The 26247-nt window shown below is 36.3% G+C and overlaps 1 protein-coding gene across 1 annotated transcript; it reads left to right on the top strand.

Moving 5' to 3' along the window:
• Window positions 1–10587: 10587 nt before the first annotated feature.
• Window positions 10588–25983, top strand: LOC129003142 (probable RNA 3'-terminal phosphate cyclase-like protein). Its single transcript, XM_054431389.1, has 7 exons — window positions 10588–10797; window positions 19095–19330; window positions 19936–20106; window positions 22800–22974; window positions 24201–24337; window positions 24511–24623; window positions 25802–25983. Exons 1-7 carry the CDS (start codon window positions 10659–10661, stop codon window positions 25947–25949), a joined length of 1119 nt encoding a protein of 372 aa, XP_054287364.1. The 5' UTR covers window positions 10588–10658; the 3' UTR covers window positions 25950–25983.
• The last annotated feature ends 264 nt before the right edge of the window (window positions 25984–26247 follow it).

Here is a 26247-nt window from a genome sequence, read left to right on the forward strand (position 1 = left end):
GACTAAAGGTACAATCTGTAGCTCTGTACACACCGTAATCCACACACACATACACAGACATAACTTCAAAAATCACTTTTTGTGTTCAGGGGGGCCCAAACGGAGATTTCCAACCAAGACACAAACTCAACATTTTGACGAAAACTACACTTTCTCCACATACTATGTATAGGGAGGGGGGAAGTATTTGGAATTAAACTAAGGGGACAGTTATTGGCTTGGATATATTCTAAATCATTCGGGATTCATGAAAATAATGAAATGGAAATAATAAAAAAAATGAAAACAAGTGTACTAATCTAAATAAAACAAGCACATTCTCTGGTACTGAGGGAACAAACTTGCAGCTTCAGTGGTTGGGTCATCACTGGCTACGGTGTGTCCAGTTAATTAAGTTGTTAAGCTCTGTGGTACGTAACATTGTATATAGTAGTCTACTATGAAACTGAGAAAAAACTGTAACTTTTTTTCTCCACATAATATTGTAAAACATTTTAAATAAAAGTTGCTTGAACATGCTACAAATCTACAAACAAACCACAATTTAATTGACGGATTATTTACAGAAAAGGCATCTATACACTATTAAACTTTTAACTGTGAAACCGTTTTATTCCTACTAATATTTGTCAAAATCCAAACAAACAATACATAACATAATGTAATATACGATTAGAAAACTTTAAAAACCTTCAAATAAGTTCTAAAGGTGTTTGTGATAGTTCCCATTTTCTTGAGAGAGTCCGTGTTCTTAGAGTCAGGTAATGCTATTGTCTTGAAAATGCTTCAAACAACTCAATTACCTTCTGGTAACAGCGTTCTTTTGTTTATATGGACTTAGTCTGACAGTTATTGGGAAAGGGTTACTTAAGAGACACGTTACTTTTTTACTTGTTAAAATGTTACTTTTAGTGTAACGATAAACCAAAATACATTACTTGTAAGTATTCTATCTAAACTGTCTATTAAACTATTGTTTTCTGCATGAAAATAAAATGTCGCAAAACTATACCGAACGATTATTAGCATGAATAGATAGCAATAATTAGTTAAATATTTAAGCAATTTATAAATATTAAAACATGATTAATGTTTGTGTTTGTAATTATGCATTACCGGAATAACCCTGAACTCTTTTGTCGTTGGGCTATGATTTAATTAATTTTGATATATTTTATATTAGGTCGTTGTTATACTGTATAATACCAGGACCAGGATTTGTACAGTTACTTTATAAATATGTATTAAAATGTCAATTTGGTTAAAAAAGTCAAACGAAATAAACAAATAACATAAATATTACATACGAGTTAACAATTGTAGGGAATGAAACAGACAAAGTGATTTAATTAATTAACACAAATCAACTATTATAGCAGATCCCTACAAACAAATCATGCCCTGTCCCAGGAAACTTAGGATAGTGGAACTATAAGCTGCAATAATTTCAAATAGTAGGCCTATTCTGAATTGACTATTTTTCATGCACAGTCGAAAATCTAACTTTAAAAGTAATCATCAGTAATAATAACAAAACTTATTTCTAGTGAAAAAGTATGGATTATTTTAGTAGTTTATGTCAGTTTTTCACTTATTTCGAGTTTTTTCATGTGATGTACCTAGTTATTTAAGGCATCCCCTACTTCCAATTAAAAACTATATTAACAACAAACTTGTTGAGTTTTTTTACTTAAAATACATGTCATCAAACATAAAAAAAAAAATTAAGGAAAAATGACTATATATTTTCAGGCAAAATGCGATATAGTGCGATGAGTAGGATGAAGTGACAGCTTCAATAAATTTTTATGTTATAGTCTTGAGTCTTAAGTTAAATTATAGAGGTGTATTTGTCAATAGTTTTGCTAAAGTTAAATAAATCTTACAATTGTAATTGTAAGTCTTTTTTGTAAGTATTTTTTTCAATTTGTAATGATTGGTAATAGGAGTCACTCTACTTCAAAAGCAACTGTTTTGTAAGATTTTAAACTGTTTCCTAAAGCTTGAGAAAAACTTCTAGAAACTTACTGATAAACTCTTGTAAAGAAGTTTTCCTTTACAACTGCTTAAGTAATTGGATTACTATTACAACTGGCCTTGTTTGTTTTATTAAGTGCTTTGCTCTTTATTAAAATCTATTTAATTATGGCTTATTTTTCTTAACAATATTTTCTATTATCCTCTTATGTCACCTGAACAAATTTTCAGTCAGTAATTTGAAGCATCCATTTGGTAAAGTTGTAATCACCTCGTACTAATTAACACGTAAAACTCTGCAAACTAGTCCAATTAAATGTAATTACCAGTAGCTTGATTACAGTAACATCATGCGATGTTTTTGAGACTTAAAGAAAAAGTTTGCACATTTTATCGGCTTACCACACAAGGGCCAAGGGGTTACTCAAAACTATTTTTTTTAAACTTGATACTAAACTTCAATAAGTCCAAGAAATTTTACCGACCAAAATTTTTTAACCCTCTTCTTTTACTTTTGATAAAGGATTCATATAACTTAAATCGACTAGTGTTACTTTAACATTTTTGTCATTGAGTTGAGTCAGTGTTATTCAAATTAATTATGAAGCATGATTAAAATAGAACAGGAAAAATATTATTTATGATACACCATTGTATCAATTCTTTATGTACATTTTATACGTACCAAATCATCAAAAATACTAATCGTATTATTGCTCGCTATTCCTGTACAAAACGTTTGAGAGAAATTTCTTCTTCCCATCCATCAATCACTTTTGATAAACGATGTCAAAATAAATGTACAGAGATTACATGTAATTTGACACTCATAGTCAAAACTCGGATCAAATTGCAGTGGGGAAATGATCACTTTTTAATATTCACTGCAAATACTTTTTCAATGGGTTTTGTAAACATGAATTACACATTAATTAAATAAATAATTTATTCATCAAATGTTTTGTTTTTTGCTAGAGTGATTTGTGTTAGTAATTATTTTTAATGTTTCGAATTCATTTTATTCTGTGTTTAGTACAGTACTTAACACTTAGAAATTTAAATTGATATTGTTAAAACATTATTTTGAACGGTCTTCACTTAAGTATATTACCAAAGTATAATTATTCACTGTAATGGTATATCCGTAGTGCATTTCTAATTTTGGACAGTAATAAAATTTATATAATTTTTATATTAAAAAACTCTCAAACCTTTGGTTAGGTGTAATTCATTCTTACTTTCACATAGTGAGGGTACATAGTTGTAGATGAAATAAACACATTGAACATGTTTGCGTTCTTTAGCTCTCTATATATTTTTCACACGGAATAAATTGTGGTACCTCCTGTATTTTAGGATTTTAAATTCCTAAAATATTTCATACAACAATATTTGGTTATAATTTGAAAAAAAATCTTTTGCTTGTGAACCATTTGTTTGAGTTCAGTTTACAATCAAACTAACATTTAAGCCGCCAGTAAAACTTGATTGGTGGATAAATTCAGTAAATTATCAAATACTAATGTAGGTTATATACCCTTTTGGTAGATGTCCCAGAGTAAAACATACTAATTATTTTTGATTATTTGTTATTACAACGTAGATTTTCATGATGAAGTCATTGCACAACTCCATCAAATTGATTCAGACTCAGTAGCCTAGCCGTAAGCAACGGCTTGTACAATCAACCGAGTCGGATCAATGATTTGTTATTCAAATGACTCTACAGTTGCCAGCTATAGTCTGTGTGATGGAACCTGTCTACTGACCCTAAGATATTTGGGGACTGGCCAATGGTTTTAGGTCCCTAAATAGGTGGAATGTCAGGAGACAAGTTCCATCATACAGACTATAGTGGATTGCATATAAGTGTATGCTGTTTTACCATAATAACATTTATTTTCAAAACCACCTGTAACAAAATGTATATAATGTATTTTATGTTAGACGTAGCAGAACTCCTATGAGACATAGTCGATAGCCCATTTACATAGATTCGACATGAGTGGTGTTTATTTTTTTTATATATCTTTTTCCACAAAAAATACAATCATATATTGAACAGTTCACTGTGTTCTAAAAACATATTTATTTAAGAAAACGAACTGTACTAAAGCTATTAGTTGTTCTATATTGCACTTACTCTTCATATTTTGTATAACAAATAGAATTATGTTTCTATTTTAACTTAAACTTGTAAACTGGTGTAAGCAAACATTTTAGGATTTCAAAAATTGGTTGGCAATATTAAACCTCCTTCTTACTAAAAGGAAATCCATGTTGACAGCGTACTCTAGATGTATGTTAAAATGCGTTAACAATATATTTATATTCTCTGTTAAACCATAATTAAGTTGATAAGAATGCAAAACATTCTATATTTGAAGGTTGAATAACTTAAAATATGACATTGAACATAAAAAACTCATAAGAACTTGAAAAATTATTAATTTTATGCAACATGTTAAAGTAAACAATGTTTTAACAGATACACATGGTAACAATTATTGTAAAATATATAAAAAATCTAGTTAATGGTCATAAACTAAAATTTAATTTTAGATAATATTTACATACTCTTTGAGCTTATTATACAGTTTACAATCAACAAACTCTACGGAAATAAAATAATTCAAACTCATAAAAACATCAGATTTTTTTAAATTTAAACTTTTTAGACAACCATACCAAAAACGCTGTGAATCGTAAAATAATTTAATAAATTATAACTCAGATTTTTCTGAAACTTATAAGATTATTCTCGTAAAGTTATTTTAAGGTCGTACACCATACACTAAGGTAATTCAATTACAAGTTCAAGCCCAGCAATAGCGTAACTTTTCATAAGTTACCTCCGCCAGGTAAGTTCTCCTTTCGTGGTCAATTAAAGTTGACAGTAACTTTAGCTTTGTAGCTAACTTTGTGATGAAGATTTCTTTGAAACGGGTAACATAATTTGTAACTTTAATGGCCGTAGCTTTTACATAAGTTGCAAAACATCCGACAAATTATTTTACAGTTATATTGTTGATGTTATAGAACAACGCTTATACTAAATACTTAAGAAGTTATTAGTTGAGAGGTTTAAAAGGTTTTGTAAGGAACGTTAAGTAAAGAAAGTTATTTCTTTTATTTTTCTGCAGGCAACTGGGATCTAGGAATCTTGACTATTTTGGTCACTTAACTTCTTTGGTCAATATTGGTAAAAGTATTTTGCATGCTTACAACTTACAAATTACTATATGCATAAATCCTTCCTGTATCTAGTTTTTACAGTAATTTTTACAATAATTTTGCCCAATAATAAAGTAGTGCAAGAATGCAAATTCAAGAAATCCTACAAGTCCTACAAACGTTTTTTGTTTGTCCGTGGACGCTAGGCACGAGTCTGGAATTGATTTTCACATTACTTCAGGCTAAACCTAGGGGTTACGGCATTATCACTTTAAACATTGGTAATTTGGCGGGATTTGAACTAGGGACCCCCAGGAACCGGAGTCCCGCGCTCTAACCACTAGACCAGCTCGCCCCCCCCCCTAAAGTTCATTAAGCTCATTCTAAAATCCGATATTGAACAAATATAGTAAATAGTTTTAATTTAACATTTCTTCTTTTGAAATGTAATCTTCTTCCAAGAATATTAAACTTCTTTAAGTGAAAAGTTTAAAAATGCTTTCTTGGTTCACCTCCAGGCAACCAACCTGAACTAAGTTCGGATACCATAACTCCAACTTCGTTGAACTCAATATTTCGTGATCAGTCTGTGGGTTTTGTATTCATTACAGTGGCAATATTTAAAAACCCTTTTAAATTTGTGTCTTTGGTTTTGTAAATGATGGTTTTAATATGTAATACAATACGAAATATCGAATCTAAACACAAGAACATTAAATTAATCACATACTTTGATTTTACATTTGATTTTAAAATGTCATCAGTACATAAAAAGGCAAAAGTTAGTGAAAGATTAGTTGAAATCCATAGTATCAAATAAAGTTTTAAAATGAAGCCATTATATGCAATCCACATCTTTCAATGCAAAACCATACAGATTTGTAAATAAGTATTTCAGCTTAGGAAACTGCGAAACAGAAACGATTTAACTTCCTGAAGGTTTACCAATGTCGACCCTATGAAAACAAATTTACAGTCACTAAACAATCGTTTATTCTAATTTAGGATTCCTGTATCATTCATTTCCGTTTGTCAACTTGAATATTTCCTTAAATCCAAGTAATCCAACGGTTGCAGTTTTTCATTTCTTTAAATTTGCTATTTGGTAACCAAGCCTTGGTCGATTAAATCCTTAAGTATCCCTTAGAAAGAAGGGTTTACAAACCTTTTATGTCGGATATGTAATAAATAAAATATCATAGGCAACTAAATACATGGTTTACACAAAAGATTGTTCCATTCTATACTTAAGCCCTGCCACTTTTCTACATTTTCTGTTTTACCTGTTTGGTTGTAGCTAAATTTAAGAAGATTTCGGCCAACATATTGGTTTCTTTGTATTCTTGACATCGCCCATGATGATTTCATCTTATTGGGGTAAATTAAGCACATTGGATTCTAGACAAAATGCCTCAGTTGATGAACTAAGATGAGCAATCCGAGAAAGTTTTCTCCAGAGCTCCAACGAAATTAAATTTCAAACATGGTTTGAAATTGGAGTGGCATTAAGTTTGTAACCTGAAATAAACACAGTTCCATCATATACATAACTTTTCATCAACTGAGAACTGTGATGTTTTTCTTTGAAAAACTTCTATTATTCACGCTATAAGAACTTTTCCTATAACAAAGGATGTAGTCGAAAACGAAGAAGTCAGTATGGCCAACCCCTTGTTTATTGTATCTGCTCGTCAAAAGTTGTATATATCACTATCTATTCAGATAAACAATCTTACCAACAGTTATGAGTAAAACTAAACTTTTTATGGGGCTGATACCATTAACACAGGTGGAACATTTTGCATTGAAAAATAACAGTATTGTATAAGTAATGTATAAAATGTTCCTAATCTTTTCTGGTCATCATGTAACGAAACGAAATGATATGATATTTATTCATCTATAGATATTATATAAATACATGAGACACAGTCAATTATATACGAACATGCTAGTGAAAGCACAAGTCAAGTTCAAAAAACTAAAATTAAACAATTACAAAGTTTTAGGACACCTTAACTGACACAGCATGCAAATAAATACTGGCACAAACGCAGATGCATAAAACGGGCTGAAAAAGACATTCAAGGCTGTGATTAGAAAATCATATGTGATTATGACATTGGTTGTAAAGAAAAAAAATCAATCTTATACAGGGGTTTTCTAACAAGCCATTCATAAATAACTATTGTAAAGGAGTTGAATTATTCTTGGCAGTAGTTTGTTCAACAATATTTTACCCAAAATATCTGTAGTTTATTTTAGTTTCCCAGTCTTGTTAAAGGAATGTCAAGGTTATATCTTTTCCTTGTATCAAAGCAATGAAAATCATCCCTTAGAGCAAAAGTTTCATGCAACTTAAAACTAGATATGTATTATAAATATTAAGGTGTATCACAGTCAGAGCATTAGAGTTTATAAATAATGGTTAAAATTATGTAAACAATGCAACTCATCACAACTTATCAATCTTGATTATATTTTGCATATTTTATTTTAATATACAGTATAAATATCTGCCCACAAGATTTCACGAATCAAAACCGCTGCACGTCGCTGAGGTTTTTACTTTCTTGTGAATTGTAAAGTTTACCGACGTAACTTTGCCAAGTTAAAGTCAGCCACGGCAAGTTTGTTATAGGTTGTATTGCTCCCGCTTGTTAACATAAGTTACGGAACAGTTTTGACGTAAGATTGTTGAAACTAGTTTGGATATGTGGTTTTGGGGTATATAAATTGAAAACTCGTACAACTTTCACATGACAAAGTTTCATACACCACGAATATTAGTACAGAAAGCGGTATGGATCATAAATTTAAACGAATTACGTAAGTGGCCCGAATCTTTGTACTAGTAACATAATTAGTTTTTTTTTATGAAACATACAGCGTAAATTTCGAAAATATCTAAATAGGCCTATAATACATTTTTAACAAACTTAAAAATACTTATTTATTCTTTTATTATTTATATTATGAGAACAATTTTCGCCTTGAACAGGTAGGCAAATGTAATTTAATTTTAAAATGATCAGGGGTGTTTTTCATAAAAAGGTGTTGCTTCAGGATCAAAATCGGTAAAACGTAAAAAAGTGCGAAATTCCGCAGATTTTTACTCTTTTTGGCGGTGATCCGGAAGGTCACCAAGGTTGAAAATTTAGATTTAGCATCTCGGTAATATTCAAAACAACATAAAAAGAAACCTACTACTTCATTTCATGCAAGGTAGACCTGGGTAGACCCTGCTTTTGATAACAAAGTTATTAGGTTATAAACTAAATTCCTAATTATAAATTATAAAGATTAGAAGAACTGAATATCTTATAAAATAAAATTAATAGTAGTCGTCAATTATAAGGAATTGAATCTTATACTAGGATAAAACCATACTAATGACTACTATCATTGACTATTTGATACTAAACAGTCAAAGCTATTTATAAATTAATATTTAGCTGTATATCAGTGCTATTGTGACCTAAATTCAAACAAAACATGACACGAAGATTTGCAGACCGCATGCGAACATTTTGTTGAATTCCGTCAGGTGTTTGTGTTGTGAAATTCCGCCACAACATCAATCACTTTTGATAAACGATCCCCAGGTTAGGTGTACGGATTTATAAATAGAGACGTAAAATTTATTATACAGCATTGGATGGATTTGGAAATTTTTTTCATAAATAGCTACACTAGATAACAAACTTAGGTTTAACTTAGGCACGCCCCTGATACGAGGTAATTTCAGTTGAGTAATTATTCGATAGGCTTTTGCTTGGTTTGCTAATTCGCATTTACAAATCCAACAGAATGATTAGTAAAGACAAAAATTTCTCTCCTTAGGCTACATTTACATTTGTACACAACTCTAGTTAAATCTCACATTGTAAATAGCTGTTAATGCAATGATGTCTTCTGCTTTGAATGTTTTAACACAATCATTTTAAACATTCTTTTATGTTTCATTTCAACCCTGCAATACAATTTGGGAAAGGGAGGAATAAAACCTACCGTGCTGAGCCGAGGGTAAAATAAAACCGCGTTAAAAGTTTGCCAGTCGACAAGTTTAACCATAATAAAATAAAAATGGTTATAATTAATTTATTTGGGTATATTTTCAACAAGTGTTGGACCTCATTGTTTGATCCAAAAACTGCTGTTTAGTTTTAAAGTTAGACTTGATTTTGTTTGTCAAAAAAGAAAAACTAACACAACAAGTAACTTTTGGGCAATACAAATAGCTGCCAAGCACAGACTCTCAACAACAACATTAAGGCCTCGGGTACGATACGAGTGGCGAGAAAACCTAACCCTAATTTTTTTCCCCACTTTTCTGGTGACTGAAGTGTTTTAAAACTTCCTTGCTGGTCATTCCACAAACCCCTGGACTGCACCTCACTTATCGACCCTTATCGCATGTTTGATGCTGTTTCTCTGTCATTTTAGGCCGAACTGAAGCATGACTCACCTGAGTGGCGAGCGGCGTTTTCGCGTAAATCGGTTTTGACTTGGAACCATGAGCGGCGCTGAGCGGCGCCGCTTACCGCCGCTCACCGCTCAGACGTTATTGTGGCCACCCTCAACAAGTTCACACGCAACTAAATGAGACCCGATGTCAGAGCGGGACCGCTCGTGCCACGATCGCCGCTCGTATCGTACGGCCGTGATCGTACCCGGGGCCTTATTGTTAAATGAACCACTTCAAAACAATTTGAAGAGCAGGTCCAGAATTATTGAGGGTCTCTAAGTCTACAAATCATGTTGGTAACGTAGCAAGGTGCGTTAAAATTACAGTAGGTATCATCCGCAAATGAAGTAGCAATTAATTCCTATAAACTCATCCTGGGAGTTTTGCTATGTTTCAAGAATACATATACAAAAAGGGTCCAAGGACACTTCCTTGAGGGTTCCCAAATTTTGTTAGATGTAGATCAGTAAGAAATCTTTATATTTGGAAAGTCCTGTTTCGAAGGTTAAATTTCAAAATCGGACAATTTTAATGGGTTTGATACAGTTTTACTTTAAGTCCACATGACACCTCTCATCGAATGCCTAGCTAACATCCAAGAAGGCAGCTGCGCATTTTTTTTTTATTTTCCATACATTCACGACACTTTAGGTATCATTTAACTGTTTTAAAATTTAACTGTGAAAAATAAAGAAAAATAGAACTGACATATTGTGGGCTTTAAAATTTAACAAAACCAAAATTATTAGTATTACCGAAACTGTTATCAATTAAACTTATAAATAACTTATGATTAACCCTTGATATATAGGTTGCAACCGCGATTAGTGTACCTCGAAGCTGCATGGATTTTTGAAAGCCTAGCCATTGGCTTAAATAGACAAAAACAACATACATGACCGACCTAAAAATTGTTTGTGTATGTGTGTGTGTGTGTCGTGTGTGTGAGTGTTGTAAACTAACTTCAAAATAATATGTGTTTCTGTTCTGTTCACTGTTTACTGTTTAGGTTAAATTATTATACTTAAGTAGCCCTACTATGGGACCTTTAAGAAAGAACATTATATCTTTTAAAGGAAGTAACTATCTGAGACAAAGGCTTGTGCTGTCTGTGCTTAGTGGGAAAGCCATAAATATTAGTGAAATTAGGGCTCAAAGTGATGAACCTGGTTTACAAGGTAAGTTAACCTAATTTTATCCTAAGCTTACTGCCACGTTGAATTAGCCTCAAAATTGTAATTTGCTAGTCATACCAATGGTTCATGTAAAATGGATAGGTAGCCTACTGTTCATCAGCAGTGTAGGCCTATGATCTTGAACAAAAAGCGAATGTAGCCTACTATGGCTGGGTAGTAGGGATGAGCATCGATGGCCGATATTTTCGAAACATCGATGTTTTCTTTCGATGTTCGATGTTTTTGCCATCGATAGTGAGCTAACGATGTTTATCGTACATCGATGTTTTGCATCGATGTTTTTAGAATTTTACTGTACACGATGTTTTTTTCAGTTTTTTAAATCTACTCGTATAGCCTAAAACGGAATTGTTAGTTTTATTTTTACCAGGTTTTTTAAAATAAACCCTCTACTCTCAAAACAACAACTAATTTTGTTAGTACAAGTACGCTACTGGAGATTCTCGTAGGACCCGACTGTACTGGCGCTCGGCGAGAGAGTTGTGTACGCGACTGTGACTGTACTGTGTTCCTGCATTTCTCTGTCTTTTCTGCTATTTCATTTCAATCGATGGAGCTGGGAATGAATTAAAGCAGGCTTAAAGCCTTTGTAATGTACTAATAACTTGACGAAATTAAATAAATTTTTTGATAATGTTTGATTTAAATTTGTTGTGTGTTTACTTGTGGTTTACCTACTTATCCTTTTATACGAAACTATGGAATTTTTACTAAAACAATGATGTTTTGATCCAATCACTTTTTTTACAAAATTACGGAATTTTTATTAAAACATCGATGTTTTGGTCCGATTTTCATCGATGTTTAGAGGTCGATGTTTTCCACTCGTCGATGTTAACTTATGGTTCGATGTTAACATCAATGGTCAACATCGATGTTTTTCTATCGATGCTCATCCCTACTGGGTAGCTGACTAGCTGAGTTGTTATAGTGCTCGCCTAGTAGAGTAACTTAGGCCTAAACAAAAGGTACATTTCATACATTTACTTTATACATTTATTTTATTTCAACACCAAAGCACAATATTTTAATTTGCGCTTAATTGAAAATTACGCAAATTGTAATAGCCTAAGTAACCAGATGAGTTATTGCCATTCGCCTGAATTAAAATGAAGATATATTTTAAAATCTAAGCTAGGCTATAAAATTGAATTTTGTTAAAATGGTAGGGATACAATTATTGTCATGGAGTAAATTTAAAAAACCATACTTGTCCCCTTCCATATATCCTTACTCCTTTGCAAACACAATGCATCGGCATAATCTCAATAAGGGCAATTCAATTCAATTCAATTCAATTCAATTATTTACAAGTAAGTAAGTTAATCAGTATGAGTGCAGTATTGTTATTAGACTAATTGGCAATATATATATTTTGCAAAATGTTTTAGCGTAGCAGGAGTATATATATTTGAACAAGCAAAACAGCTGTAAAGGCAACAAATGGTTCCTCACTACCATAGTGATAAAATAATTCAATAAAATGTTATGCATGATAACGTTTAGGTTTGGATGCGTTGGCCCAGGGTGTTGTTACGGATGTGTTGGCCAAAGGTGACGTTACGGATGAGTTGGCCTAGGGTGTTGTTACGGATGCGTTGGCCAAAGGTGACGTTGCGGATGCGTTGGCCCAGGGTGTGGTCCCCAGAAGGGGTGTTGGTTTATCTTCCTGCTTGGGTGCGTAAGCCCAGGGTGACGTTACGGATGCGTTGGCCAAGGGTGACATTATGGATGCGTTGGCCAAGGGTGACATTATGGATGCGTTGCCCAAGGGTGACGTTACGGATGCGTTGGCCCAGAGTGTTGTTACGGATGCGTTATCCCAGGGTGACGTTACGGATGCGTTGGCCAAGGGTCTATTTAATCCTTCCTGCATGGGTGGGTGGTTAGGCTCATCAACTGAAATACATAATAAACTGTCATGGATCACTGATTGAATTAATTACGGTATACCTTTTCTTACTATATATCCCTTTTAGCTTTATGAACATAAAAACTCAAATAATTTCTAAACAAGGGTGCGCAGCTCAGGGTGTGGTCCCCAGAAGGGGTGTTGGTTTATCTTCCTGCTTGGGTGCGTTGGCCCAGGGTGTGGTCCCCAGAAGGGGTATTGGTTTATCTTCCTGCTTGGGTGCGCTGGCCCAGGGTGCGATCCCAGAAGGGGTATTGGTTTATCTTCCTGCTTGGGCGCGGTCCCCAGAAGGGGTATTGGTTTATCTTCCTGCTTGGGTGCGCTGGCCCAGGGTGTGGTCCCCAGAAGGGTATTGGTTTGTGTTCCTGCTTGGGTGCGCTGGCCCAGGGTGCGATCCCCAGAAGGGGTATTGGTTTATCTTCCTGCTTGGGTGCGGTCCCCAGAAGGGGTATTGGTTTATCTTCCTGCTTGGGTGCGCTGGCCCAGGGTGCGGTCCCCAGAAGGGGTATTGGTTTATCTTCCTGCTTGGGTGCGGTCCCCAGAAGGGGTATTGGTTTATCTTCCTGCTTGGGTGCGCTGGCCCAAGGTGTGGTCCCCAGAAGGGTATTGGTTTGTGTTCCTGCTTGGGTGCTCTGGCCCAGGGTGCGGTCCACAGAAGGGGTGTTGGTTTATCTTCCTGCTTGGGTGCGCTGGCCCAGGGTGTTGTCCCCAGAAGGGGTGTTGGTTTATCTTCCTGCTTGGGTGCGGTCCCCAGAAGGGGTATTGGTTTATCTTCCTGCTTGGGTGCGCTGGCCCAGGGTGTGGTCCCCAGAAGGGTATTGGTTTGTGTTCCTGCTTGGGTGCTCTGGCCCAGGGTGCGGTCCACAGAAGGGGTGTTGGTTTATCTTCCTGCTTGGGTGCGCTGGCCCAGGGTGTTGTCCCCAGAAGGGGTGTTGGTTTATCTTCCTGCTTGGGTGCGCTGGCCCAGGGTGCGGTCCCCAGAAGGGGTGTTGGTTTATTTTACTGCTTGGGTGCGCTGGCCCAGGGTGCGGTCCACAGAAGGGGTGTTGGTTTATCTGCCTGCTTGTTTATCTTCCGGATGCGTTATCCCATGGCGATGTTACGGATGCATTGGCCAAAGGTGACGTTACGGATGCGTTGGCCTAGGGTGTTGTTACGGATGCGTTGGCCAAAGGTGACGTTACAGATGCGTTGGCCCAGGGTGTGGTCCCCAGAAGGGGTGTTGGTTTATCTTACTGCTTGGGTGCGTAAGCCCAGGGTGACTATACGGATGCGTTACCTCAGGGTGACGTTACGGATGCGTTGGCCCATGGTGACATTACGGATGTGTTGGCCAAGGGTGACATTATGGATGTGTTGCCCAAGGGTGACGTTACGGATGCGTTGGCCCAGGGTGTTGTTACGGATGCGTTATCCCAGGGTGACATTACGGATGCATTGGCCAAGGGTCTATTTAATCCTTCCTGCATGGGTGGGTGGTTAGGCTCATCAACTGAAATACATAATAAACTGTCATGGATTACTGATTGAATTAATTACGGTATACCTTTTCTTACTATATATCCCTTTTAGCTTTATGAACATAAAAACTCAAATAATTTCTAAACAAGGGTGCGCAGCTCAGGGTGTGGTCCCCAGAAGGGGTGTTGGTTTATCTTCCTGCTTGGGTGCGCTGGCCCAGGATGCGGTCCACAGAAGGGGTGTTGGTTTATCTTCCTGCTTGGGTGCGCTGGCCCAGGGTGCGGTCCCCAGAAGGGGTGTTGGTTTATCTTTCTGCTTGGGTGCGCTGGCCCAGGGTGCGGTTCCCAGAAGGGGTGTTGGTTTATCTTCCTGCTTGGGTGCGCTGGCCCAGGGTGCGGTCCCCAGAAGGGGTGTTGGTTTATCTTTCTGCTTGGGTGCGCTGGCCCAGGGTGTTGTCCCCAGAAGGGGTGATGGCTTATCTTCCTGCTTGGTTGTGCTGGCCCAGGGTGTGGTCCCCAGAAGGGGTGTTGGTTTATCTTCCTGCTTGTTTATCTTCCGGATGCGTTATCCCATGGTGACGTTACGGATGCGTCGGCCCAGGGTGTGGTCCCCAGAAGGGGTGTTGGTTTTTTGTTCCTGCTTGGGTGTGTTTGCCCAGGGTGACGTTACGGATGCGTTGGCCCAGGGTGTTGTTACGGATGCGTTATCCCAGGGTGACGTTACGGATGCGTTGGCCAAGGGTCTATTTAATCCTTCCTGCATGGGTGGGTGGTTAGGCTCATCAACTGAAATACATAATACACTGTCATGGATTACTGATTGAATTAATTACGGTATACCTTTTCTTACCATATATCCCTTTTAGCTTTATGAACATAAAAACTCAAATAGTTTCTAAACAAGGGTGCGCAGCCCAGGGTGCGGTCCCCATAAGGGGTATTGGTTTATCTTCCTGCTTGGGTGCGCTGGCCCAGGGTGCGTCCCCAGAAGGGGTGATGGTTTATCTTCCTGCTTGGGTGCGCTGGCCCAGGGTGCGGTCCCCAGAAGGGGTGTTGGTTTATCTTCCTGCTTGATTATCTTCCGGATGTGTTATCCCATGGCGACGTTACGGTTGCGTTGGCCAAAGGTGACGTTACGGATGCGTTGGCCCAGGGTGTTGTTACGGATGCGTTGGCCCAGGGTGTGGTCCCCAGAAGGGGTGTTGGTTTATCTTCCTGCTTGGGTGCGTTAGCCCAGGGTGATGTTACGGATGTGTTGCCCAAGGGTGACGTTACGGACGTGTTGGCCCAGGGTGTTGTTACGGATGCGTTATCCCAGGGTGACGTTACGGATGCGTTGGCCAAGGGTCTATTTAATCCTTCCTGCATGGGTGGGTGCTGGGTGGTTAGGCTCATCAACTGAAATACATAATAAACTGTCATGGATTACTGATTGAATTAATTACGGTATACCTTTTCTTACTATATATCCCTTTTAGCTTTATGAACATAAAAGAGTGAAAATTTAAAAACGTACGTTTTCATGTCCCTGGCCTTTTACTTCGTAGATACTGGAATTGTAGTTTATTATTATGTGTTTTAATATTTTTTGGGACGGGGGCAACATGTTACACACATTTATTTGGTTTTAAATAGGTTTTAGGTATTTTTTTCGTATTTTTAAAGTCTCAAAATTCACGACCATGACGTGTCCCTAGGGTACATTTTCCAACTTTCACGCTGTTTTTAGACTAATTATTCATGCCGAAATATATAACGCCATATTTTTATGTCATCAATGGTTATTAAACTTACAAAAAAGGAGCATGTTATAATTTTATTGTCATTGCAAACTGACTACCATGACAAAATAAGTCTGTCCCTCGATTTGGCGTCACGACCATTTGGGAAAAATTTTCAACTTTGGAGCAAGACAGTGGCAAGCCTGGCGTCGATGGAGTCAGTTGGTTTTAGAGACTAGTTCGGGGTGTACGTCAGGATTGTAGTGCCGGTCGTTTCGAGTTGAAAGGAGGAATTACAAGATTAATAAAGGAAAGATTGTGTTTTTTGTAATTTTGGTGTGTCCATGACCGTACATAGTCATTCGATGAAGTAGACATGGTGTTAATTATTTTTGTTTATAAGATATTTCAATTGCTAGATTAACCTAGAAGTCCACTTTGTATCCTCGAACATGAGGTGCAGGGCTACCGTCAGAACAGAGCCAAATAACACGTAATTTCACGACCAAAGTTTCACGACCATCGCGGGTTTTTTCATGACCATTGCAGACTTATGGATTATAGTGTGTTTGGTCGTGACAATAACTTTAAGATAATTGTAAATTGAACAGTTTAGTTCAATTGAAACACATATTTTTATTATAACTAACAGTATAATTGAAGGATCGTTTAGAAAGATTTAGATTATTTCAGAAAATTCACGACCATACCGCTTGTCCCTGACCATCACGTTTACGATTTCTATCATAAAAATTTCAAAAATTAATATATTGTCATATTTCAATGTTTTATACACAAAATAAGCACACCTTTATACAAACATAACGATTTTTCGGGTCTCAGGTAAGTTTTTTCGGAGTTATACAAACTTAAAAAGATTTTATTGGCTTTTTTCAATTTTTTGAGTTTTTCTTATTTTTTTCTAGAAAGACCAAATATACCAAAAGCTCAGTGACCTTTTTATTGTATAATGGTCATAAAATTAAATTATTTTATAGCAAAACATAGTTATAAAAATTAAATTAACTATTTTTAATATTCATTTAAACGTCTGTTATGGTCGTGACAGGATTTTGTGTTTTTCCACTAAAGATGCTCTTAAAAAAAAAAAAAACTACCGAAGATATTGCGTTACCATGGACATTTTATGAAACTTCAAATTTTAATTAAATAAAAAAAATAATAAAAGTTTTGAAAAAAGGGGGAAAAAATTTGCAAAGTGCTTTTCCTGAAAACGTACGTTTTTAAATTTTCACTCAAAAACTCAAATAATTTCTAAACAAGGTGTCAATGGACACAATCAGTAAGAATGTATGCAAATTCAGCGAAATTCCTGATTTGAGGTGTATAAAGAATCCACCATTCTGTGAACTTTAATTTGAGCTGTCCACCAAGCCACTGACACAGACTAGAGATGGGAAATACCGTTACATTTCAGTAATAGTCAGGAACGTTCCTTAGTTTTTTGGTTATAGGTGAAATAACAGAAATAACATTATTATTTTTGTCACCTTTTATTTCCCCTTTCATTACGTTTCAGCAGGTCGCCCCATTGTTACTATTAATTAATATGATTACATGGTCAACGTTATTTCACTTGTTCGACCTACCAGTTCAGACGAGGTTACAAAATAATATGATTCCCTGAAACGATTACCAAAACCAAGCGCTTGCTATTTATTAATAGGATTATATGGTCAGCGTTATTTCACTTGCTTGACCTACCAGTTCAGACGAGGCTACAAAATAATACGATTTTTAAGCCTATTATATGGTCAGCGTTAACTTATTTGACTTTTTTGTACTACGAGGTTAGCAAAATAATATGAATCTCAGTAAACTATTACCAAGGGTCAGGGTTATTTCACTAGCTTGTTCTAACAGTTCAGAAAACATTAAAAAATAATAGGGAATTCACAGTAACCTGTTACCAAGGTAATACAGTAGGTGAATCTTCAGTAATAACTTAGTGTTATCCTATTATGTTATTAAACGCCTAGCACTACCACAGACAGATGAGACAGGCAAATTCCTCCATAGTTGCTTACAAGACCTGACAGCGACTGGATTCGAGCCCTGAATCTGATGTGCTCTCTCCTTGCTGGATGCGTCGGGTTATTCATCCTACCAAGAGGTTTATAACCAGTGGCAGATCCATAGTACGGAACAAGTCTTATATCATAACTTAACTAATAACACATTGCACACATTTGTGATTGTCAGTCATATGCTTCGAAACTTCAAATCTTCTTAATTGATATGCAAATTAAAAGATTTGAGACCCACCCCCAATTTTCTCATTGGATCATTTGATTTGAATTTGTATTTATATTTTGATTATTTGAGAACTATACATTTTGGGGGACAAAAGAATAAAGTATGTTTTCATCCGTTCCAGATACAACTTCAGTTATTACGTTGAAGTCTCTTTGGAACAAGAGTTGAAGTAATAGAATGACTGAAAAATCGGACAAAATATGTTCAAAAATGTAGCCTGTGTATTATAAACACAAATTATCCAGGACCCCCCCCCTCCTCATCCTACTAGGAAACCCCCCAGGCACTTCTTCCCCCCCCCCCCAAACTGGAACCGATTAAACTTAGTCCTATAGGCCTATACTTTAAATAAATGATCCTAAATTGTGACTAATAACTTAAGTTAACTTATTGCTGATCTTAGACAGTCAACAAAGCTATGTTAACTCAGATAATCACACTCCATTCTAAGTACACTCTCATCCTTCGCTCATAACTTATTTGGGTTAAAATACACATTCGGTACATATGTGGCCTCCCCATCCCAAAGATTGATAACTTTATAGACACTGTAAATTTCCATGATTAACTTAAGTAGGTCTCTGAGTGACAACGTTCGGAATAAGGTACTGTTCCGGTATTAATTTTCGGCAGCTGTCAGTTATTGAATGTTGATGAATGGTTCAAACGTTCTTAGAACATTCATTTGAAGCAGCAGCTTTGGAATACTTAGTGGGCCGACATGACCATGAATCGTTTTTGGGTTTTATGAATTGTTTTTACCTACCCTGTAAAAATGCAAATGGCATTGACTTCAAGAAAATTTAAAATAAAATATTTCAACCGCACTTGCATTTCTTTAAAAGGGTATACCGTAGTTTCAAGACAGAATGGTAAAATCCTACCTAATTTGTTAATATATTCTTACAGAATATGAAGTGAATCTGCTGCGGCTGTTGGATAAGCTTACAAATGGAACAACCCTAGAAATAAATGAAACTGGGACAGAATTTGATTTTATGCCTGGAGCCCTGATTGGTGGAACATTGGAGCACGAGTGTTGCAAACAGCGAGGGATTGGGTACTATCTAGAGGTAGTTCTTTCTTTGGCTCCGTTTTGTAAAAAAGCGCTGAGCATTACGCTTCGAGGAGTTACAAATAATGAGGTAAGAACACTCTAGGCCTACACGTATATTTACCTAGCTCTAAAAGATGCTGTAAAAAAATTTACCTTGGGAGAGTGTTCTCTTAAAAATAAGCTCAAGATTATTTTTTAAATTACCTACTAAAATATGATGGTCATTAGGTCCAAACGCTAATAGACCTTTTCAAGAGATTTTTCCTAACAGTTATGCAGGAGTTTAACACATTCGCTACCCATCGCCGCATATACGTGACTCTGAGTTCATTGCCACGGACAAAGGTATACATTTTAATATTACATAGGCCTAGACCAGGGTGTCACTTGATTAATAGTTCATGATGACCACGGGCCAGTGATGCAGAAAAGTAAAAAACAGTTTTGCCAACTATCATATGATGTCACTAATAATTAGTGATAACACTGTGCATATGATAATTATTATCATATACACAGTCCAAGTGACGAACATATGCTTTGATATTATTTTAATGAAATACTGGTGTTTTTCCTAGGTCGCAGAGTGTGGCCATGGCCTCAAATAGTTGACTGATCATATAGTTGCGTGAAAAGACTAATTCTAGAGTGTTTGATGACTATCATTGTTTTCTTTTTCTTTGGTCAATATAGATGGACCCCTCTGTAGACTTGTTCAAGGCAGCTGCCCTACCAATTCTCGGTAAATTCCTAGTGATCAGCTCAGATCTGACGCTGGTCATCAACAAGCGGGGAATGGAGCCGGAGGGAGGTGGTGAAGTTGTACTGAATTGTCCAGCAGTGCGACAACTAAGACCAGTTCAGGTAAGTTACTTTGGGATATTTTTCATAAGGTATGTTAAAAAGCGATGAATTCTACCATTTATGGTGTAAGCCTATGTATTTTTGTGCCATCCAAGTCTCTAGCAACTTTTTAAGTCACACTTGTAGCCCAACTCAAACTGCCCTTAACATTATTGTGAGAGCTGCAGATAATGATGTAAAAAATATACCTTAGCTAATAAATATGCAAGAAAACATCGTCTACAGTATAACAGTATAGCTTAGTATTTATAATACAGTAGTAGGAAGCCTATGCTTTTTTAAAACAAACATACAGACATGTTACATCATTTTTATCATAGTCAGGTAGCCTACCAGACCCCCTCGCCATATTTCAGCAGGGGTAACAACAACGTTCTGTTCTGTAACCTGTTCCATCCAGCAGTTAAAAGTTATTTTCTGTTGGGCCTTGGTACAGTGGCGTCGTCCTGTAATCCAGCTACTAGGAGGCCACGAATTGTCAATATTTATTGACGCATGCACTGTGGATACGATACTCTCTGGTGTGGATGAACGTCCGCACTAGTGAGTACTACGACTATTCTCAGTGCTATGCTGATAATTAGACCAATTCATTAATACCGTTGTCTATTTCATGTTTTTCAAAAGTTCATACTTTTCCTGGGAGTCCCTTTTTCTAGACATGAGAATCTTGGGTACATTGTTGAACAGTCATCCCTCAAGTGAAAATTTCTCCTCAGAATCCATTTCTGCGATTCGTGTTCATCATAATTTTTTCCCACTGAGATATTTTTTCTCTTCTTCCCCACTTCAATTTTAGTTGAAAACCATGTTTTAGCCCCTGAGCTGTGATATAAAACAATAGGTAAGTAATTTACTTTTTGTCCACAGCTCGATCTGTTGAAACCTTTGTTACGGCCGTTTCGGCATTATCATGCCAGGTACTTTCCTATTATACGGAAGCCACAAAAATACAGCGCTCTGCAGAGGTTAGGTTGGGTTATCATAATTTTCTTATGACTAATCGGGTAACGTTCAATTCATAACGAAACGATAAACGTCCTACAATCATATTTATGATTACCCCACCTAACCTACAGCTGTAAAATAAAATAAGTCTCTGTATAATACGAAAGTACCTAATGCCATCATCAGATGTTGACATTCAGCTGGAGTAGCGGTGTCATAGTTGAAAAACACAACACAAACTACATTTGACATTTAACGTACATATACAAAAATTAATTAGACAGGCCTGTCGCACGCACCGTACTGGTTGACATTGCTACAATATGAACCGACCCATACTTTTTTCCATCACCATCATACTTTATTCTCATTTAGGCCGTTCCTTGAAATAATATGTAGTCCTCCAGATATAGTACATCTTCAGTGGTGTAGCATAGAGAGATAGCAGATTGCATCAAGTGCCAGCCTACATAGGATGACAAAAATTTTTAAAATTATAGGCCTAAGCTGATTGAATTTAGTATGTATGTCTCTGTCATGTTAATATGATGATAATGATAGTGTAAGATGTTCACTTTTATGCAATAGAAGATGACGAAATCTCGGAAATTGCAGGAAATGAACACAATGTTACTGTGTTCATTGGAGATGATCAGATATTGTTAATTCAACCTCAGGGTTGCATAGGCCTACATCTTGTATAAACTGTCAAATCTAGCCCTAAATTGATGTCTTTGAAAAATTACTAAACTTTTCAGAGGTTAGGTGGTTCATACCCTTTAGAACTCTCGACAAGGAGGGGACAAAAACATCTGCCTGGGTCCCAATAGACCTTCCCACGCTCCTGGCAGCCTAATCGCTTCGACGTCTACGTGGACACTGAAGCAGACATACCAATTATATAGACCTGTCTCTAATATTTATTTTTAAATTGCATAGGCTATAGTTGAATGATCCAGGCACAAATTCTAGTTTCGTTTTTGTTACTATGATAGATGATGATGAGTTATATATTTTAAAATAGTCTACAATAATTTGTCCTTTAAAGTTTGGCTCGGTTAAAAAATTTGATCCTGTAAAAAATCAATAAATTATATCAGCGCATGCTTTTGGTGGCACAATCTAGCTATGTTTATTTTATTTCCAAATTTTACTTCAGCTTTAACTTAGGAAAGGAATGTCCAGTTTCATAGTCAAAGATTGAAGGAAAGGGGTGTGTAATGAGCAGTGTTGTGGAAGTAAATTTTCCAGTGCAGGAACGCCTCAAGATTTGTCAATCGTCTTACAAAACCACAGGTTGCCTAATAATAGAGGGTTTTTTGAAAAATCAAAAGAGTTTTCACTACACCACTAGTTATAAGTCAGACCTAAAATGGTATTTAATTTTTGTTTAATTTTTAATGCCTATCTTCAAAAATCTAAACGATTTTCTATACCGGTAGCTCACCCTGTTTAGCCACAGAATTATCTTTCATATTTTTGAATGGCACTTAAGAAAATTTTGAAATTTGCCTTAACAACCTGTAGTTTGGTTAAGTATATCACTTCAACTTTATGTTTAGCAGGACTATGTTATAAACAATCTGCTTTGCTGGGAATGGTATTTACTTCTTACGCTCTTTGCGTACATGCTTGGTGCAGTTTTAATGGAGGAAATAGACCTGTTTATAGCTTTTCTTGAATAAACCTAAAAAATTATCCACAAAATATTTAGTTAAAATACACTCAGATTATCTTTTGCACAGGTTAAGGATAGTGGAAAGATCAAGCGGATCCGAGGAGTTGTGTTTGCTCTCCGAGTATCGCCCAGTATTGCCAACAGAATCGTAGAAGCTGCGAAAGGTGAACTGCTGCACTTCCTGCCAGACGTCTTCATCAGTGTTGATCACCGCAAGGGAAAACAATCCGGAAAATCTCCTGGTCAGTTAATTTTCATCTGCAATGTAGAAGTGTATATACAAACACCCTGAACTCATAAGTCATAAAGTCAGTTTGTGGTAACTTGTATCAATACAAGGGCTGTTCAGGATGTAAGGAACATTTTGTAATCAAATAAAAGTTTGTATAAGAAAAGATATTTGGTTATGAGTGCCACAAAAATACTACTTTTCTATTTATCAAAGCAACGGAGAAGCTATGATATTCCCATGTCAGAGAGTCCCGCCGCCTGCAAGCACAAGTGACCTCAACTGGAGGTCCTCATTGTAATCGAAGCTCTTTGCTGCCCTGTTAACTTTTGTGTTCAAAACAAGTGGAAGTCACTTGGAGTCAGTTCTTTACTGTGGGGTGGTTTAAGGAAAATCTCCCATTTGAATGATTGAAGGAGATTGAGGGATTTGACATGTGAGGTCGGGCATTCTCATTCAAAAAACCTCTTATATTTTTGTTCTGCCATTTTGAAACAGAATGGACCATTTCCGTACTGAATCCAAATTTATTACATTGTTACTGTACACACTCGACAATAAATTTCTATAGGTTTTAAGTGCATGGCCAACAAAAACTGTTACAGAGCGCACCTCACAACTTGCGGCATATTCAGTTGCAGCACACTTTTTAAAATTTATTACAATGGGCTGGGAAATGACCCTGCTGAGGCTGTTGGACAGTCATTGAATAGACAAACATGTCTGTACTAGGAAGCACACCACCAAGTGTTTACCTTTCTAACATAGATCAGTAACATAAGCATATGGTGTCTTACTTCTTTAAGTTCTTAAAGATGTCTATTAGATAGTGATGTGGTATGTGTATTGGCCATTGGGTATTTATTACACCTCTATTAGTTATTTGTTTGTTTACCTCAGGGTGTCCATCCCATTGAGTCCCTCACTGTTCATGTTTTGTGTTTCTTCATCAATTATGTATTTCCATTCCACTGACCCTAAGGTCAAAGAAAATCAAAACAAAATACTAAATAGTGTAAAATCCTGCAGCACTGTTCCCATATCCCATTATTTACAACTGTGTTTACAAACAGAGCAAAATTATAGGCCTAATCACATATGTATTAGCTATAGATTTTTCACCATTGAGAATGTTAATGTAGCCTACTCTAAAGTATACAAATTTTACGACAATTGAAAAAATTAGTGCTAGAAGAATATCTTTAAAATTGTTACTAATTATTCCCACTCCTACCACAGGTTACGGTGGATGTATATATGGGGAGAGTACAACCGGAGTAGTTTTGACAGGAGAGACTGCGTCTCGTCCTCCCCCCTCCCCTCCGCTCGCTCCAGACGACATGGGTCGACAGCTGGCCTGGACCTTGCTGGAGGAGGTAACATTTTCATGCTACACCACTTGTTACATCAATATCACCATCTATCGTTCAAAGTAGCCTACTCTAGGTTATGACAAAACTGAGTTCAACTAAAATTTAATGTAAGGGGAATGGATATTTAATATTCTTACGTACTAAGACTTGTCTAATTTCTTATATCATTTTTGCAGGTATCTCGTGGGGGATGTGTGGACTCCAGTTTTCAAAGTCTAGCATGTCTATACATGTCTCTGACGCAGAAAGATGTCTCACAATTTGTCTCTGGGCCTCTATCTCCATACACGTAAGTAATTACTTGTTACCGCTAATCTAAGCTCGGCTAGTCCTACTCCTCGCTTAATCCAACCATGTCATTGTCTATTGGTGACAACGTTTTCGTGGTAATACCGTGACTATTTGCCATGGTCATGTGGAGATCATCACCCAAGATCTAGGCAAAAATCTTGTTTATCCCCCGCGATAACTGCAAAAATCTGGACTATCCGCTGCAATTACACTAATACATCATTATCCTATTTTGCGATCACAGAAACATTTATAGTCTTCCTCCGCGATGGTGGAAAAATATTGAATATCTCCATGATCACAGGAACATTATCATTGTCTTCGGTAATTGCAGCAAAATCCTGAACATACTTGAACATGTCTACCTGATGGTGTAAACATCATCATCGTCTTCCCTGATTGCGGCAAAATGTTAAACATCTCCCATCTCCAACTGGGCATTAACATCGTCTCCAGCAGTCATAGAAACTTTATTGTAGGGGTGTATCTGTGATCAAGGCAAACTCCTGATTATCACCTGCGGTAACATCATCATCGTTGTGTCCCGCGATTGTGGCAAAATATTTAACGTCTCCTGTTGTCACAGGAACATTATCATTGTCTTTTACCATCGAGTGTGATCCATAAATCTCAGGTGTACAAATAATTTTGTCATATATCATGCTCCTTGGACAATGCAACCTTTACAATTTTCTGACCGTGGTCCCAACCCTGTACCCACAACCGTGATTGTGGCAAAATCCAACACCTCTCTTGCGTTCTTTTAGACATAACCATCGACACCTGCGGTCATGAAAACATCCTCATTGCGCATCCTGCGGTTGCGGCCAAATCTTGAATATTTCAACAGTAGTGTGAACTTGATCATCGTCTCCCGCAATCATGGAAAATCATAATCGTCCTCCATGATAGCTTGATAGTATAAGCTCAGCCAATTTTATTAGTGGTAAAATTGCCTGAATTTTGGTGAAAATCCAATTACCCTCGTTTTAGTATGCTAATGTGGTACTGTCCCAATTGATTTGAATGATTGGAGCTCTATTTCATAAAATTTCTTCGCATAATTTAGTCCTGCTTAGTTTTCATAAATTTGTACTATTTTAGTAATTTATTTATAAGTAGCCTATGTATAAGTGATGTTTTTCAAACTTTTAACTTATTACGTTTATTTTGTAGGATATCATTTCTACGGCATCTCCGGACATTTTTTGGTGTCACTTTCAAATTAGAGCCTTACCAAGAGGAGAATGAAGAAAACCTGAGGACGGGGGTAAATAAAGTTTTACTTACCTGTCTCGGAGTCGGTTACAACAAGCTTGTTTGAATATGTAATAAATATTTTTTTATCAAACATTTAACGTTTTATTTTCACTATGCTGTAGCTAATATATCTATATACTTAATATAATAAGAGGTTTCTCTATCACATCCACTTTCAGCTATCCTATTTAACCGATTTTTACAATTTAAGTGCAATTTTAGGGCTTTTATAACCTAGCAGAGAGACAAATGGAAATGGGTATAACGTTATTTCCTTTAGGGGTTGACCCTTATTGAATTTGATTTATTTCTACAGTAGAGTTCATTTTCAAAGACTCATGCTGACCCACTTTTTTATAAGA

Source organism: Macrosteles quadrilineatus, unplaced genomic scaffold (genome assembly GCF_028750875.1).
Source record: "Macrosteles quadrilineatus isolate MER2022 unplaced genomic scaffold, UCM_ALF_1.0 Scaffold_9__3_contigs__length_116548681, whole genome shotgun sequence".
NCBI classification, from domain to species: domain Eukaryota; kingdom Metazoa; phylum Arthropoda; class Insecta; order Hemiptera; family Cicadellidae; genus Macrosteles; species Macrosteles quadrilineatus.

Excerpts from the sequence above, each read along its gene's own strand:
- LOC129003142 (XM_054431389.1), top strand. The coding sequence starts at position 10,659 with ATGGGACCTTTAAGAAAGAACATTATATCTTTTAAAGGAAGTAACTAT. Across the intron at positions 10,798-19,094 it reads TGATGAACCTGGTTTACAAG|AATATGAAGTGAATCTGCTG; the intron begins GTAAGTTAACCT and ends ATATTCTTACAG. Across the intron at positions 19,331-19,935 it reads GAGGAGTTACAAATAATGAG|ATGGACCCCTCTGTAGACTT; the intron begins GTAAGAACACTC and ends TGGTCAATATAG.